Source organism: Polyodon spathula, chromosome 13 (genome assembly GCF_017654505.1).
Source record: "Polyodon spathula isolate WHYD16114869_AA chromosome 13, ASM1765450v1, whole genome shotgun sequence".
NCBI classification, from domain to species: domain Eukaryota; kingdom Metazoa; phylum Chordata; class Actinopteri; order Acipenseriformes; family Polyodontidae; genus Polyodon; species Polyodon spathula.
This window is the reverse complement of record NC_054546.1, coordinates 28,837,871-28,852,198: the sequence shown is the minus strand read 5'-3', so window position 1 is coordinate 28,852,198 and position 14,328 is coordinate 28,837,871. Positions and strand designations below refer to the sequence as shown.

At 45.1% G+C, this 14,328-nt stretch overlaps 1 protein-coding gene across 3 annotated transcripts in view; it reads right to left on the bottom strand.

Annotated features, from left to right (window-relative positions):
* The window catches only part of clcn1b (chloride channel, voltage-sensitive 1b), a 55,603-nt gene that overhangs the window by 20,386 nt on the left and 20,889 nt on the right, over positions 1-14,328 (bottom strand). For all 3 annotated transcript variants that reach the window (XM_041267789.1, XM_041267790.1, XM_041267791.1), the window contains exons 4-7: positions 13,909-14,037; positions 11,656-11,789; positions 11,137-11,214; positions 9,055-9,133 (exon numbers count right to left, since the gene is read on the bottom strand). In XM_041267789.1, the coding sequence (XP_041123723.1) occupies positions 9,055-9,133; positions 11,137-11,214; positions 11,656-11,789; positions 13,909-14,037 (420 nt within the window). The remainder of the gene's footprint in view (positions 1-9,054; positions 9,134-11,136; positions 11,215-11,655; positions 11,790-13,908; positions 14,038-14,328) is intronic.

Below are 14,328 nucleotides of genomic sequence, written 5' to 3'. Positions count from 1 at the left end.
AAAAACAAAGAATTTTAGGAAAAACAATTTTTAGCCAAGGTTTTGCTTTGTGAATGAGGAAAAAAAAGTTACAAGAAATAGATGTTTACAATTATATTTCAGCAATTTGTTTGTTTGCAAAACTCCAAAAATGCTAATTCAAAAGTATTCATAGCATTTGATGCTATGATAGCATAGTCTATTAGTGGAAAAACAGCCCCATAGAAGGATATCTATGTTTGACAGTAGGTATGGTGTTCTTTTCTTTGTACGCCTCACCACACTTTCTCCAAATGTAACGACTATCAGCGTGATAAAATAGCTTGATTTCTGTTTCATCACTTCACAAAACCTTTGACCAGAACTCATATCCATCATTCAAATGCTGTTTTGCAAACTTTAAGCAATTTTCCTTGTGACCTGCGACCACTGAGACCTTCATCATTCATCATTCAATACTCTGGTTGACATGGAAACCCCAGTCTCACTTGCAACCAATTCACTTGGAATATATTTGGCAGTCAGTCTTGGATTATTATTAACCTTCCTCACAATTCTTCTGCTTGTTCTATACGAAAGAACCTTCTTTCTTCCAGACCGAAGGAGCGTTGTGATAGTAACATGAGTCTTGTACTTCTTGATAATAGAAACAATAGTTGCAATTGGGATACTCAGATGCTTGGAAATCTTCTTGTATCCTTCTCCAGCTTTATGACAATAAATAATTTTCCTCATAAGGTCTTCAGATAGATCTTTACTATTTCCCATATTGACTTATTGGTAATGACAGCAATCACCCTATGTCTAAGCCTTTTATACGCTCTAAGAATGTTCACCTACAATACATAACTTTCTAGACTTTTCTAGAATTAGTTTCTGCATTATCATATTGAAATTTCTAGCACCTTGTAGACCAGAGATTCTCAAATTCGTGCCCACAAAGCCAGGCCATCGTGCCCGCGACAGCTGTTCTTAAATTATGGGTCGTGAACACATTTCTGGCGGGTCGTAGCGTGGGAAAATAAATGAAGCTTTAAACAAGTTTTCTAACAAAAGCGTCACAGCAGTCTGTTGACAGTACTTCTCGCCTATGCTGTGCTTGTACGTACTCTACAAATTTTTTTTTTTTTTTTTTTTTTTTTTTCCTGAAGTGCCTCTTCGATACGATTAACCAATTGAATATCTGCATTTTTTCTGCGGTAGCCCAATCATAAGTTAGCTAGGTGGGACATAAACTGTGCATGTTTCAATTGCAGGTACTGACAGTAAGTTTAACCAATAGGAGGGTCAAATATCTCCAAGTTTTACGCAGCTGTTGATTCATCAGCAAGCAGAGGTGAGTAGCCAATGGAAAAGTGAAAGATCTGACAGCTGTCCAATCATTCGTGAGCAGAGGTGGGGTGTTAATGTGGCAGGTAAGTACTGAATTTCGCCGACTGTTTATTTAGAAAAAAAATAATACATTTCAGTATTTAGAATTTAATTTTCTCTCTATATATATTTTAAATTTCACCAGACAAGGAAAACACCGTAGTAGTTTTAGTTACGAATCCACTTTCTCTGAATAATTGTACTGGAGATGAGCGATCTTTAAAACAGTAGTGTTGACAAATTTGCCAAATTGAAACAAATCGAAACGCTAGCTATCCTCTTTTATTTTAGTTTATTAATGGCAATCTGTGTAAACATGGTATTCAAAAATATTTGTATTGTGTATTTTATATAAATTATTTAAAGAATAAGCGCAGCACGCACAATTACTGCCTGAGACTTGGCCTTATCAGAGTGAGCCAAGAATAACTCCCACTATATATATATATATATATATATATATATATATATAATATATATATATATATATATACACACACACACACACACACACACACACACACACACACACACACACACACAGTACTGTGCAAAAGTTTTAGGCAGGTGTGAAAAAATGCTGTAAAGTAAGAATGCTTTCAAAAATAGACATGTTAATAGTTTATATTTATCAATTAACTAAATGCAAAGTGAGTGAACAGAAGAAAAACCTAAATCAAATCCATATTTAGTGTGACCACCCTTTGCCTTCAAAACAGCATCAACTCTTTTAGGTACACTTGTACACAGTTTTTGAAGGAACTCGGCAGGTAGGTTGGCCCAAACATCTTGGAGAACTAACCACAGTTCTTCTGTGGATTTAGGCAGCCTCAGTTGCTTCTCTTTCTTCATGTAATCCCAGACAGACTTGATGATGTTGAGATCAGGGCTCTGTGGGGGCCATAACATCATTTCCAGGACTCCTTGTTTTTCTTTACGCTGAAAACAGTTCTTAATGACTTAAGTTGCATGTTTGGGGTCGTTGTCATGCTGCAGAATAAATTTGGGGCCAGTCAGATGCCTCCCTGATGGTATTGATGGTGATGAATCCCCAACTCCATTTGCAGAAATGCAGCCCCAAACTTGCAAGGAACCTCCACCATGCTTCGCTGTTGCCTGCAGACACTCATTCGTGTACTGCTCTCCAGCTCTTCAGCGAACAAACTGCATTCTGCTGCAGCCAAATATTTCAAATTTTGACCCAACAGTCCAGAGCACCTGCTGCCATTTTTCTGCACCCCAGTTCCTGTGTTTTCGTACATAGTTGAGTCGCTTGGCCTTGTTTCCACGTCGGAGGTATGGCTTTTAGGCCGCAAGTCTTCCATAAAGGCCACTTCTGACCAGACTTCTCCGGACAGTAGATGGGTGCACCAGGGTCCCACTGTTTTCTGCCAATTCTGAGCTGATGGCACTGCTGGACATCTTCTGATTGGGAAGGGAATTAAGCATGATGTGTCTTTGATCTGCTGAAGTAAGTTTCCTTGGCTGACCACTGCGTCTACGGTCCTCAACATTTCTCGTTTCTTTGTGCTTCTTCAAAAGAGCTTAGACAGCACATCTGGAAACTCCTGTCTGCCTTGAAATTTCTGCCTGGGAGACACCTTGCTAATGGAGTGTAACTACCTTGTGTCTTGTTGCTGTGCTCAGTCTTGCCATGGTGTATGACTTTTGACAGTAAACTGTCTTCAGCAACCTCACCTAGTTAGTTGAGTTTGGCTGTTCCTCACCCAGTTTTATTCCTCCTACACAGCTGTTTCTGTTTCAGTTAATGATTGTGTTTCAACCTACATATTGAATTGATGATCATTAGCACCTGTTTGGTATAATTGTTTACTCATGCACCTGACTATATGCCTACAAAATCCCTGACTTTGTGCAAGTGTACCTAGAAGAATTGATGCTGTTTTGAAGGCAAAGGGTGGTCACACCAAATATGGATTTGATTTAGATTTTTCTTCTGTTCACTCACTTTGCATTTAGTTAATTGATAAATATAATCTATTAACATGTCTATTTTTGAAAGCATTCTTACTTTACAGCATTTTTTCACACCTGCCTAATATGTTGTATATATGTATATATATATGTTGCTTATATATAAGAACCTGTGCAATAGTTAGCATGCCCGCAAATAGCCAAGTAAGATCAATTTATGCCCGTGCCCAAATTACTTTGAGGACCACTGCTGTAATGGGACAGGAAATTTAGTTCCAATACATGGTAAAATGGATTCCATAGCATACCAAATGATACTGGCCAATCATCTGAAACCCTCCGCTACAAAACTGGACGTTCCAACACAATAATGACCCAAAGCACACATCAAAATAATCGATGAAGAAGAATAATATCAAGTTTCTGGAATGGCCTAGTGTGACAAAGTGCCCGCCCCTGTGTATGTTACCTGTTATGTTTCGTGTGGTTTGTTAAATGTTGGTGTATAGTCATTAGTACACGGGATATAAACGGGTCTGTGTAACACAAGTGTTTAAAATGTATATTTGTATTTAGGCACGGGATTGTACATCACTTCACATACATTTAAAGTAGTTAATATGTGAGCACGAGGTTGCACATAACACATGTAACAAATTTTTTTTCTTTTTTTTGGTTCCTGGGTAGTAAGTGTTATTTCCTAATTGCTTATGCCTCAAAAGTATAGAAAATGGCTATTATTCCCCACAAACTTTGCTTTTGTGACCAGGTGTGACGGAGAGCAAATGAATCCGAATAAAAAATCTCCCACTCGACCAGTGAGGGCACTGTACAACAGGAGCTGCGGGCTTCCTACTGAATGGTTGGGCAGTTCATCCTGGGGACACTCGGGAGCCGGCCATTCAGGAAGAGGGCGGCGTTACGGTACCTGGAGTCATCGCCCTAGTACGGTGAGCGAAGTTTCAGTCATGAATTGGAGGAGACGTGATTGAACTAGCTATCGGAGGGGGCGGGGCTTAGGGTACTTTAGGGGGACGTGACGCCGTAATCGGTCTCTTTTGTTGTGGTTAATGGGAGGAGACAAGCTCGGAACCTTGAATGAAGTGTGGGTTCATTGAGAGAAGTGCTGTGTTTCTGTTTTGCCAGACGGCTGATACTAAGCCGGAGCGGCAGCGAGAAGCCAGCCCGGACCTGAATGCGCACGAGCACCAGCACCCAGAGCACGGCACCTGCACCAGAGCACCCCGTCTGGAGACGGGTTTTTGTGTTTATTATTTCGGGACTGCAACCCCTTAGTTTTGTAGCTGGTAATACCCATTGCCTGGTAGAGTCAGCTTTATTATTTGAAACCCGGTTTAAGGGCATTAAAGAAACCTGACTGGTAAACTTTGTGTTTGTCCTTTGTTGGAGCACCTCAAATCACCTGTACACTGGAGCACTACAAACCACTTTGCCACACCAGGACAGTGATATTTTGAAATTTACCTATTTTCCAGAACATTCCAGATAGATTCAGTGCTGAGTAAACTTGGAGTAACTTCTAGAACTTTCCAGTAATATAAGTACAGGGGCCTTAAGCCCACCAGTTCAGTTTAGTTCCAGTGGCCCAAGTGGATACATATCTGCATTTTTCTGAAATGGCATCAAGAGGCTGCAAGCGTCAGGCAGACGCATTTTGCTATGTCTGCGGCCAATTTATCAAGACGAGCGAAAAAGTACTCCGTGGAAGCATCTGCTAAGATGTGTGAGGCCTACAAGGCATATTTCGGCATGCCTGTCGGGGATCAAGGCAAACCCTGGGCACCTCATTTCACCTGCGAGCACTGCAAAAAAACTCTGGAAGTTAAAATGGACAATTGTTGCTCGGAATTTTATGTTATAAAATTTGTTAACATTTTTAAAATTGTAAAAGATTTTAATTTTAAAATGTTTTACAATTTTCAATGTTATTGAAAAAATATATATGAAAAATGTTGCGAGAATCTCTTACACATTAGTCATGGGTGAAATAAATTTATTTTTGTAGGATGGTACAGAGGGGAAAAGAGAGCCATGAAGTTTGCTATCCCAAGAATTTGGAGGGAACCCACTGACCACTCAAGCAACTGCTACTTCTGCATGGTGGACCCTTCCAAACATCGGACTGGCAAGAATGCACCTGCTATCACGTATCCGGACCTTCCTTCATCCATCGCCCCGGTGCCACACTGCCATGAGCTCCCCGTACCCACTCCTCCGGAGAGAGAGCAGCCGTCTTTAGAAGAGAGCAGCAAGTCAGAGAGCGAGGAAGACGTTGTAGATCCAGATGACAATTTCAGAGGTGGAGCTGAGGAGAGAAACCCATACTACCCCAACCAAAAAGACCTCAACGACTTGATTAGAGATCTTGGTCTCACCAAGTCCAATGCCGAGCTTTTGACGTCTAGGCTCAAGCAGTGGAACTTGTTGGATGAAAGTGTGCAAGTCGCAGATCAGAGGAAGCGTCACCAACCTTTTTCCAGCTTCTTCACCCGTCAAGATGGGCTCTGCTTCTGCCACAATGTGACCAGTCTGTTCGAGGCAATCGGAATCGCCTGTAACCAGAATGAGTGGCGCCTCTTCATTGACAGCTCATCCAGGAGCCTCAAAGCCGTGCTGCTCCATAATGGTAACAAGTACCCGTCTCTTCCCCTGGCTCACTCGGTGCACCTCAAAGAGGATTATAACAGCATCAAGACCTTGCTGGACGCCTTGAAGTATGATGAGTACGGCTGGGAGGTCATAGGAGACTTCAAAATGATGGCATTCCTGATGAGTCTCCAAGGCGGTTTTACCAAGTTTCCCTGCTATCTTTGCCTTTGGGACAGCAGGGACACCAAGGCGCACTACCACAGGCGGGACTGGCCACAGCGGACCGAGTTCTCTGTGGGGAGGAACAACATCAAGTGGGAGCCACTGGTGGACCCCCGGAAGGTGCTGATGCCACCACTGCACATCAAATTGGGCCTTATGAAACAATTTGTCAGAGCTCTAGATAAGGAGTCGGCAGCCTTCAAGTACCTTCAAGACTTCTTCCCTAAGCTGTCTGAGGCAAAGGTCAAAGCCGGTGTCTTCGTCAGACCACAGATAAAGAAGATCCTGGAGTGCAATGAATTCCCCAAGAAGCTCACTAGTAAGGAGAAAGCGGTTTGGAACAGCTTTGTCGCAGTGGTTCGGGGCAATCCTGGGCAATCACAAGGCCGAAAACTATGTGGAGCTAGTTGAGACTACGGCACAATGGGCTGTAGGATGTCCCTCAAAGTCCATATCCTTGATGCTCATCCTGATAAATTCAAGGAGAACATGGGAGCGTACTCGGAGGAGCAAGGCGAGCATTTCCACCAGGATATACTGGACTTTGAACGCCGCTACCAAGGACAGTATAACGAGAACATGATGGGAGACTACATTTGGGGGCTGATTCCTGAAAGTGATTTACAGTATAATCGTAAATCTTGAAAAACATACTCACTTCTAAATCTTTTGTAGTCATTTTTGTATTACTTTAATATAAATACATGTTATTTTAGATTCATATGTTGTTTTTTTTCTGACTTTATGTGAATGAAAAGACACAAATTCGCCCGTTTTCTCATTGGAAATAGGTAAATTTCAAAATATCACTGTCCTGGTCACAAAAGCAAAGTTTGTGGGAAATAACAGCCATTTTCTATACTTTTGAGGCTTAAGCAATTAGGAAATAACACTTACTACCCAGGAACTGTGTTACATATTGTAATTAATTCACGTGCTGGGATTCAAGTGAATAATTAATTAGTAATTGAATCCCAGCACAACAGTATATATAGATGCGCGTTTTATTCACTCGCAGTTGGGTGTTTGCCTTTGCCTCCTCCACCAGCAGAGGGTGAATGCCTGCTGGGTCCCTGTCCACCAGCAGAGGGTGAATGTCTGCTGGTATCACTTCCCCCACCAGCAGAGGGTGAATACTTGCTGGTATCACTTCCCCCACCAGCAGAGGGTGAATGCCTGCTGGTATCACTTCCCCCACCATCACGAGGAGAGGAGCTGTAGCTGCCTCTGCCTCCACCTCCATCAGGGAGAGAGGAGCAGGAGCTGCCTCTCCCTGCACCAGAAGGACCAGGACTAGATGCTGGCGGTCCTCAGCAGCCCTTGTATAGGCTGCTGATGGAAGCACTGGGAAGAACCGCCTGGCCGCAGTGGCCGAAAGGAGGGCCAACACCCGCACCCCAGCTTGTCCTGACTCCCTGCCTCGCTTCGCCCAAGGATGCCTGCTTCGCTTCGCCCAAGGATGCCTGCCACGCTTCGCCCAAGGATGCCTCCACATCGCCTGGTGTTGCCTGCCGCTCGGCATCTCCTGGGGTTGCCCGCCGCTCGGCATCTCCTGGGGTTGCCCGCCGCTCGGCATCGCCTGGGGTTGCCCGCCGCTCGGCATCGCCTGGGGTCGCTGGGACTGTTTCACCTGGGGTTGCCAGCCGCTCTGCATCGCCAGGGGCTGCCTGTTGCTCCGTATCGCAGCAGGAAGTACTGTGGCCGGAACCCCACCAAGGGGAGCTGCCGGCCACAAAGAAGGGGGATGAGGTCTGGAGACCACCAACCCCAGCAGCAGTTTCGCTGCCAGAGATCATGTGTGCTTTGCACAGGAGGGGGTAAATGTGACAAAGTGCCCGCCCCTGTGTATATTATCTGTTATGTTGTGTGTGGTTTGTTAAATGTTGGTGTATAGTCATTGGTACACGGGATATAAACGGGTCTGTATAACACAAGTGTTTAAAATGTATATTTGTATTTAGGCACGGGATTGTACATCACTTCACGTACATTTAAAGTAGTTAATATGTGAGCACGAGGTTGCACATAATTAATTCACGTGCTGGGAATTTTTAATGAATAATTAATTAGTTATTGAATCCTAGCAGAACAGTATATATAGATGCACATTTCATTCACTCGCGGTTGGGTGTTCGGTGAGTGGAGAACGGGAGAGAGAGGATAAAGAATTTAATAATAATTGCTATTGCGTGCTGGTGGGACCAGCACGATACTTGTTTATTTAAAAACTCACCGTGTTTTGTCTGTGTAGTTCGTTTTGTTTATGTCTATTTGTTTTGGGGTAGAGTGCCGTGTCCTGTTGTTTTCTGTTTGTTTAAACTTTTTATTTTGTAATAAACCGGCGCCAGCAGGCGTCTTCATCATTTCATTTAATCCGTCCTGTCTGTGTGTTTCCTTCCAGGTTCTGACGCCGCCCACTTCGGCTGTCTCTGTGACACCTAGTCAAACTTCTGATCTAAATCCGATTGAGAATCTTTGGAATAGGTTGAAGAAGGCTGTCCACAAGAGAAGTCCTCAGAATCTGAATGAACTGGAACAATTTTGCATTGAAGAATGGTCAAAAATCACTAAAGAATCATGCCAAAAGTTCATTGACAAATATCCTAATCGTTTAAGAGAGGCTAAAGGTGCCTCAACTAGCTGTTAATTTCGTTTTCCTTGTCATGGTATGAATACTTTTGAATTCGCATTTTTGGAGTTTTGCAAAAAAAATAAAAATAGCTTAAATAAATAATGGTAGACATGTAGTTATTGTAACTGTTTTTGCTCATTCACAAAAGCAAAACTTTTGCTACAAATTTTTTTTTCCTGTGTTTGTTTTCAAGAATTTTCTAGAAATTATAAATTTCCATTGGGGTATGTAAACTTTTGATTACAACTGTAGATAGATTATAGATAGATATCCAGGCAGGTAGGTAGGAGGACAGACTGACTTGCCTCCCAGGGGGGTCCCGAAACAGCAGCCCACTCCCACAGCACAGCCCACCGTCAGAATGTCAGTGTAGCAGTAAGGGTGCTACTGACCATCCAGAGAGGAGACGGGGTGAGGAAAGAGAAACGGGGGAGGGGAGAGAGGGAATACAAAAAAGAGGAAGGCAGAGACAAGACAAGGAGAGGCAAAGTGAAGAGAGAGAGAGAGAGAGAGAGAGAGAGAGAGAGAGAGAGAGAGAGAGAGAGAGAGAGAGAGAGAATCAAGTGAATTAAAAATGGAAAGAAAGGACCCTGAGACAGGGAGCTGAGGTTTCAGAGCACCAGAGAAAAGACACACCTCAACAGACCCAGCCCTTGTGCGATTGAAATGATGCTTGGTTCGAAGGGATAGTTTGCCTTCTTTCTATCTTATCACACAGGTAGCTAGGTGCTGTGTATGTTACTTATGTTAACTGTTAATTTAAGAATAGTAGTAATTTAAGGGTGGTTGTAATTATAAGGTGACTAGAATTATAAGGTGGTTATAATTTAAGGTGGTAGTAACTCATTTAAGGTGGTAGTAACAAATTTCAGGTAGTAGTTAATATTTGTAAATATTTTAAGGTGGTAGTAATTTAAGGTGGAAGTAACTTAAGGTGCTAGTAATTATTTTAAGGTGGTAATTTTTTAAGGTAGTTGTAACAAGGTGGTAGTTCATATCTGGTAAGTCATTTATGGCGTTAAATATTTTGTGGTAGCTCATTTAAGGTGGTAATGCTCGTTTAAGGTGGTAGTGACTAGTTTAATGTGGTAGTCATTTTAAGGTGGTAGTAGAAGTTGAACTTGCCTCCCAGCGGCGCTGCGAAGCACGTGCCCACCCCCACTGCGCTGGCACACACGAGCAGGTCGAGGCGATGGGCCTCACTCTGTCAGGAGAGTTAGAGACAGGCAGCCATGCGGTCAGGACCGGGCAAGGCAATACAGCAAACTCACAATCACACACACACACCATGCAACTCAATCCCGTTTCAATTACAGGCAAACTTCATCCCAGCTAGAATGTACACTCGATGTACACTAGGACAATTTGAGACAGCTTAGGCTTTTCAACTTACATCCCAGTGCATTCTGCTAAGTGTAGTCCTGCTGTGAACATTTCCTGAGATAGATTAAACGTACCAGAATGCATTGTGGTGTGAGATGAAAAGCCAGAACTGTCCCAAACTGTCCTAGTGTACATGGAGTCATATGGTAACCCTAAATGTATTGCTGTTTAATTTTGACCTCCCCTATTTGACTTCCTATAATTTGTGTTGGTCTTGCATACAGCACAAGTTGAATTCAGAGCAGAGCCAAACAGTTCAGTTAGTCACAGTGTCAGTCCCACTCAGTGCCACTCACTCCTCACTCAGCTCCCTGTAGCTCCAGCTCTGCTCTGCTTATGTCAGTAGTTTTATTTAGCAAGCTGACAGACATCAAACATTCAGTGCTGTTATAATTCAAACAGCTACACTCTGCGATTCTATCTGACTCTTTAAACTTCTGCTACAGAGACCCATTCCACTATTTAAAATCCTCCCTTTCTTTCCATCTCCTTCTCTCTTCCTCTCTTCCACTCACCCACTCCCTCTCCTGTTTCCCTGTCTCCTCCCTCTCTTTTCCTAGCTCCCTTTCCTCCACCTCCCTCTATCACTCTCCTTCTCTCACTAACCCTCTCTCTGTCCCTTTCTCCCTCTCCCTCTCTCTTTTCCCAACTCCTTCTCCCTCTGTCTTCCTCTATCAGTATCTCTCCCTCTCTCACTGAACCTCTCTGTCTCTCTCCCTCTCCCCTCCATCTCTCTGTTCCTCTTACTCAACCATTCCCTCTCCCTGTTTCCCTCTCGCATCCATCTATCTTTACCTCTCCTTCTCCACCACCCTCTATCACTCTCTTCCTCTCTCACCCTCTGTCCCTCTCTCCCTCTTTCTCTCTCTCCCTGTCCCCTCCCTCTCTCTGTTCCTCCTCTCTCCCTCTCTTTCACCATCTCCTTCTACCTCCCTTTCCCTTTCTCCCCTAGCTTATTCTTTCTTCTTCCCTCTCTCCCTCTCAAAATCCGAAACTTTGCTTACCTCATACACCCCTGAGAAGATTGACATGACTTTGCTGAGAACGGCAGCGCAGATACTAGCAATGTGGACAAACGGACCCTGTGTGTGTGTGAGGGGGGGAGAGGAGGAAAGGGAGGAGAGACGGAAAGAAAAGGGGAGGCGAGGGAGGGAGGAGAAAGGGAGGTATGGGGCAGAGTGGGGGGAGAGAAGGGGAGGAGAGGGAGAGGAATGGGGAGTGAAGAAGGGAGGAAGAGAGAGGGAGAAAACTTGGGTTATATTTTGAAGAAACACAGTTACAGATAGACAGACAAATTGTGTGTCACACATGCAAAAACATGCAAACAGACAGACTGAGAGACGGATGAACGTACACACTTTGACAGACAGGCAGACACACACAAACCCTCAACTGCAAGGACAGAGAGATAGTCACATACACAGACACTCAAACACAGACAGTGACAGACAGACAGAACATACACACATAGGTAGTCATACACAGACTCTCGGACACATAGATAGATGGATGGTGGGTAGCACCTCTTTCCCCAACGGCATGCCGCTGCCCAGTCCTGCGGTCAGCCCGACCACTTTGGCCACAAAAGCTTTGAGGGTCAGATACTCTTTGAGGACCACGCCTCGTATAATCGTCTTCAACTCAGGAATCCCTGAGCCTGGGAGAGAACAGAAACACAGCACTGAATACAGCAGATAGAGAGCACAGCACTGAGACAAAGACACATTGGAGAGGAGCAGAGGGAGAACACAGCACTGAGACAGAGACACACTGGAGAGGAGAAGAGAGAACACAGCACTGAGACAGAGACACACTGGAGAGGAGCAGAGAGAACACAGCACTGAGACAGAGAAACACTGGAGAGGAGCAGAGAGAACACAGCACTGAGACAGAGACACACTGGAGAAGAGCAGAGAGAACACAGCACTGAGACAGAGACACACTGGAGAGGAGCAGAGAGAGAACACAGCACTGATACAGAGACACACTGGAGAGGAGCAGAGAGAGAACACAGCACTGAGACAGACACACTGGAGAGGAGCAGAGAGAACACAGCACTGAGACAGAGACACACTGGAGAGGAGCAGAGAGAACACAGCACTGAGACAGAGACACACTGGAGAGGAGCAGAGCGAGAACACAGCACTGCTACAGAGACACACTGGAGAGGAGCAGAGAGAGAACACAGCACTGAGACAGAGACACACTGGAGAGGAGCAGAGAGAACACAGCACTGAGACAGAGACACACTGGAGAGGAGCAGAGAGAACACAGCACTGAGACAGAGACACACTGGAGAGGAGCAGAGAGAGAACACAGCACTGAGACAGAGACACACTGGAGAGGAGCAGAGAGAACACAGCACTGAGACAGAGACACACTGGAGAGGAGCAGAGAGAACACAGCACTGAGACAGAGACACACTGGAGAGGAGCAGAGAGAACACAGCACTGAGACAGAGACACACTGGAGAGGAGCAGAGAGAGAACACAGCACTGAGACAGAGACACACTGGAGAGGAGCAGAGAGAACACAGCACTGAGACAGAGACACACTGGAGAGGAGCAGAGAGAACACAGCACTGAGACAGAGACACACTGGAGAGGAGCAGAGAGAACACAGCACTGAGACAGAGACACACTGGAGAGGAGCAGAGAGAACACAGCACTGAGACAGAGACACACTGGAGAGGAGAGCAGAGAGAACACAGCACTGAGACAGAGACACACTGGAGAGGAGCAGAGAGAACACAGCACTGAGACAGAGACACACTGGAGAGGAGCAGAGAGAGAACACAGCACTGAGACAGAGACACACTGGAGAGGAGCAGAGAGAGAACACAGCACTGAGACAGAGACACACTGGAGAGGAGCAGAGAGAACACAGCACTGAGACAGAGACACACTGGAGAGGAGCAGAGAGAACACAGCACTGAGACAGAGACACACTGGAGAGGAGCAGAGAGAGAACACAGCACTGAGACAGAGACACACTGGAGAGGAGCAGAGAGAACACAGCACTGAGACAGAGACACACTGGAGAGGAGCAGAGAGAACACAGCACTGAGACAGAGACACACTGGAGAAGAGCAGAGAGAACACAGCACTGAGACAGAGACACACTGGAGAGGAGCAGAGAGAGAACACAGCACTGAGACAGAGACACACTGGAGAGGAGCAGAGAGAACACAGCACTGAGACAGAGACACACTGGAGAGGAGCAGAGAGAGAACACAGCACTGAGACAGAGACACACTGGAGAGGAGCAGAGAGAACACAGCACTGAGACAGAGACACACTGGAGAGGAGCAGAGAGAACACAGCACTGAGACAGAGACACACTGGAGAGGAGCAGAGCGAGAACACAGCACTGAGACAGAGACACACTGGAGAGGAGCAGAGAGAACACAGCACTGAGACAGAGACACACTGGAGAGGAGCAGAGAGAGAACACAGTACTGAGACAGAGACACACTGGAGAGGAGCAGAGCGAGAACACAGCACTGAGACAGAGACACACTGGAGAGGAGCAGAGAGAGAACACAGCACTGCTACAGAGACACACTGTGCTCCTGATAGAGCCTAAAGCACACACTACTGCAAACACTCGATACACTTTCATCAGACACTGCAATGAGTTCTGTAGTAACTACCAGATTCTTCTTGTGTTGGTAGAGATATGTAGATATTTCAGATACAGCTTCTGACTTCCATGGTAAAATTTGAGCAGGTTCACCAGGAATTGTGCCTCCCCACCACTGACCCTGTGTTACTCACCCACTGCCTGTGGAGCGACAAGGTGACAGAAGAGTGAAGCAGACACAATGAGGACCATGGGATACGTGACCCAGGCCAAGTACTGCAGCAGAACATTGCCTTTCAGCTCCTGGAACATCCACTTATAGGCTGCGAGGAGAGAGGGGAGAAAGAGGGGAGTGAGGGGAAAAGGGGCAAAGAGGGGGAGACGAGCGGAGAGTTTTTATGTTTGAATATTTTAGACAAACAGACGATCCTCAAAGAAAGACACTGGCGCACACCCACAACTTGTTAGAACTTCATCTCCCACAACCCTTTTCTACAGAAGAGCCGTTCTGGTGAAGAGCACTGTGGGAGATGCAGTTTATTTTCGAGCTAAACACCTAGACACACACACAAAAACACACACAAAGAAATACATACAATCAGATCCAGATAGGC